Source organism: Pinus tabuliformis, chromosome 7 (genome assembly GCF_031772625.1).
Source record: "Pinus tabuliformis cultivar Carrire ecotype Pingquan chromosome 7, CPIR1, whole genome shotgun sequence".
Taxonomy (NCBI): domain Eukaryota; kingdom Viridiplantae; phylum Streptophyta; class Pinopsida; order Pinales; family Pinaceae; genus Pinus; species Pinus tabuliformis.
In genome coordinates, this window is record NC_142293.1 from 1,906,544,477 (window position 1) to 1,906,546,520 (window position 2,044).

General features: G+C 41.1%; 1 protein-coding gene across 1 annotated transcript; it reads right to left on the reverse strand.

The window, feature by feature from the left end:
* Nucleotides 1-246: 246 nt before the first annotated feature.
* On the reverse strand, nt 247-1,653 carry LOC149256099 (nuclear transport factor 2-like). The gene has a single exon (XM_089455219.1). The coding sequence runs from the start codon at nt 1,651-1,653 to the stop codon at nt 247-249; it is 1,407 nt and encodes a 468-aa protein (XP_089311345.1).
* Between the last annotated feature and the right edge of the window lie 391 nt (nt 1,654-2,044).

Below are 2,044 nucleotides of genomic sequence, written 5' to 3' on the forward strand. Positions count from 1 at the left end.
TATATATCTATGTATTTTCTCATTTCTTTTTTCTGAGCATTCAAAAAAAATAGTATGTGTAATTTTTTTCTAACCAATCTTATGTTCAAGTTTTACAATTAAAAAAATATTTACAACTTAAAAAATTTAATCTCGAGTAGACCTGTAAATCGATATCTATATTTGTTAGCCTACTATGGCAAACCTCAGTTTCTAGAACAGCTCATCCGAACGCTGCTTGGGCTGTAGTTGTCATGCATCAACAGATCACGTCCTCGGATTTAGCCCTTTGCTTGTCATTATCGCATCTCTTCCACCATTTCTTCTTTCTTGAATACCATCAGCACGTCGTCCAGATAAAGAACCTCCACCACCGCTATTTCTGCTCATAAGATCACTTCTTCCATTTCCTCGACCTCCCTTGAAATAGCCAACACGTCCTCTTGTACTATCATAGCTCAATTCCTCCCTAGAAGGACGTTTCGCATTGATAAATACTCTTCTTGGACCCATTGGCATAGGGGATGCATGAATTGCTGCTTGGACTGAAGCTGCTTCTTCAAATTCAACAAACGCGTAACTGGATCTACCGTCTCTCGTAGACCTAACTTGAACACTAGAAGGCTTAATTGCCCCAAACTTCTTGAACTCTACCTCAACCTGGGGAGGTGTAATATCAGCAGGCAGGTTGCCGATAAAAACACAGCACCGATTTCCTTCTGCAGCGCTTTTGTCTGGCATATTCACTGTAGTGGAACTTATGGGGTTAGCTGTAGAAGATGCCTTTGGTGGAGTGGAAATATAGTTAGCTGCTTTACTTTGAAGACACAGTTTCTCAAGTGCAACAATGGATGGGGATTCAATTTCCTTATCACTTGATGCATAAAAATTTTCTGGTACATTTTGAGGTACATCAGGCAATTCTTGAGAAGGAGGAGCAGCAGGGGCAGGTGGGCCTTCATTAACAAGTGCGACAATGGATGGTGCTGCATTTTCTTTATCAATTAAAGCAAAAGAATTTTCTGGTGCATTTTGAACTATAACTGGAATTTCATGAGGATGAGCAGGCGCAGGTGGCCCTTCTTTATGAACATATCCAAATGTTGAAACATTTTGGTCTGTTGAGCTTTCTGGGACTTCCCTAGACTTCTGCTGCATGTGTACCTTCTCAAGAACAGGAGCAGGCTCCTCCACCACTGTTGTGGGTTGCTTAATTCCACTCTTCTGATCTTGAGCTAATGCTTCAGACTTGACAGATGGCTCTGACACAAGATCAGGTTTGGGTACATGTTGTTCAACAATGCAGCCATTTATCAAAACAAGATTTGGTTGATCTGGTTCTTCACCCACGTACCTAAAAATATCATTCAAAATGAAGTACCCATTTTCTCCAGGAGCCAAGAAAAAGAACTGAGAGAAGGTATGTGTTTCGTTGGTTTTAAATGTAACCGATCCACCTACCAGAACGAGTACTCCATTGTTGTAAGATGCCTGCGAGTCAATTGTCTTGATGTTGACCTTCTGGGGAATTTGATTATTCGGGGCTGGGCGGCTAAGTATACTGTAATCCTTATAAAATGTGTACAACAAATGAGGACACAGAACAACAGCATTGTAATAATTGTTCACAAAGGCGACCACAGTATTAGGTGCATTAGGAACCACAGGAGCCATGACTATAACTTCTTGTTGGTGGACGGACCTTTTCGCTCTGAGGCAATTAATGAAAGATTAAATTGAATTCGTTCAATAGCGGGATGTAACAGAGAGGCAAGTAACGCCCACGTAGCCTTCACGTTGCTTTTTACGTCCTCCTGAATCTCGGGCCGTAGCCGTAATGCGGATTGAAGTATGCAAATTTTATGATTGAATTATGAAATTGAACGATAAAACCATATTTATAGCTAGTTGGGAAGCCCAAAAAATAATTTCAATTGTCCTTATGGTCGGCTCAGCGATCCCCACTATTTCTCAGTTTAGACACATTGGTAGACTCTCCCTTTTCCGCCATTATGATCATAGGCGCCTGGTCCAATTTTCACCACCATTTTCGAGGGATTCGAGT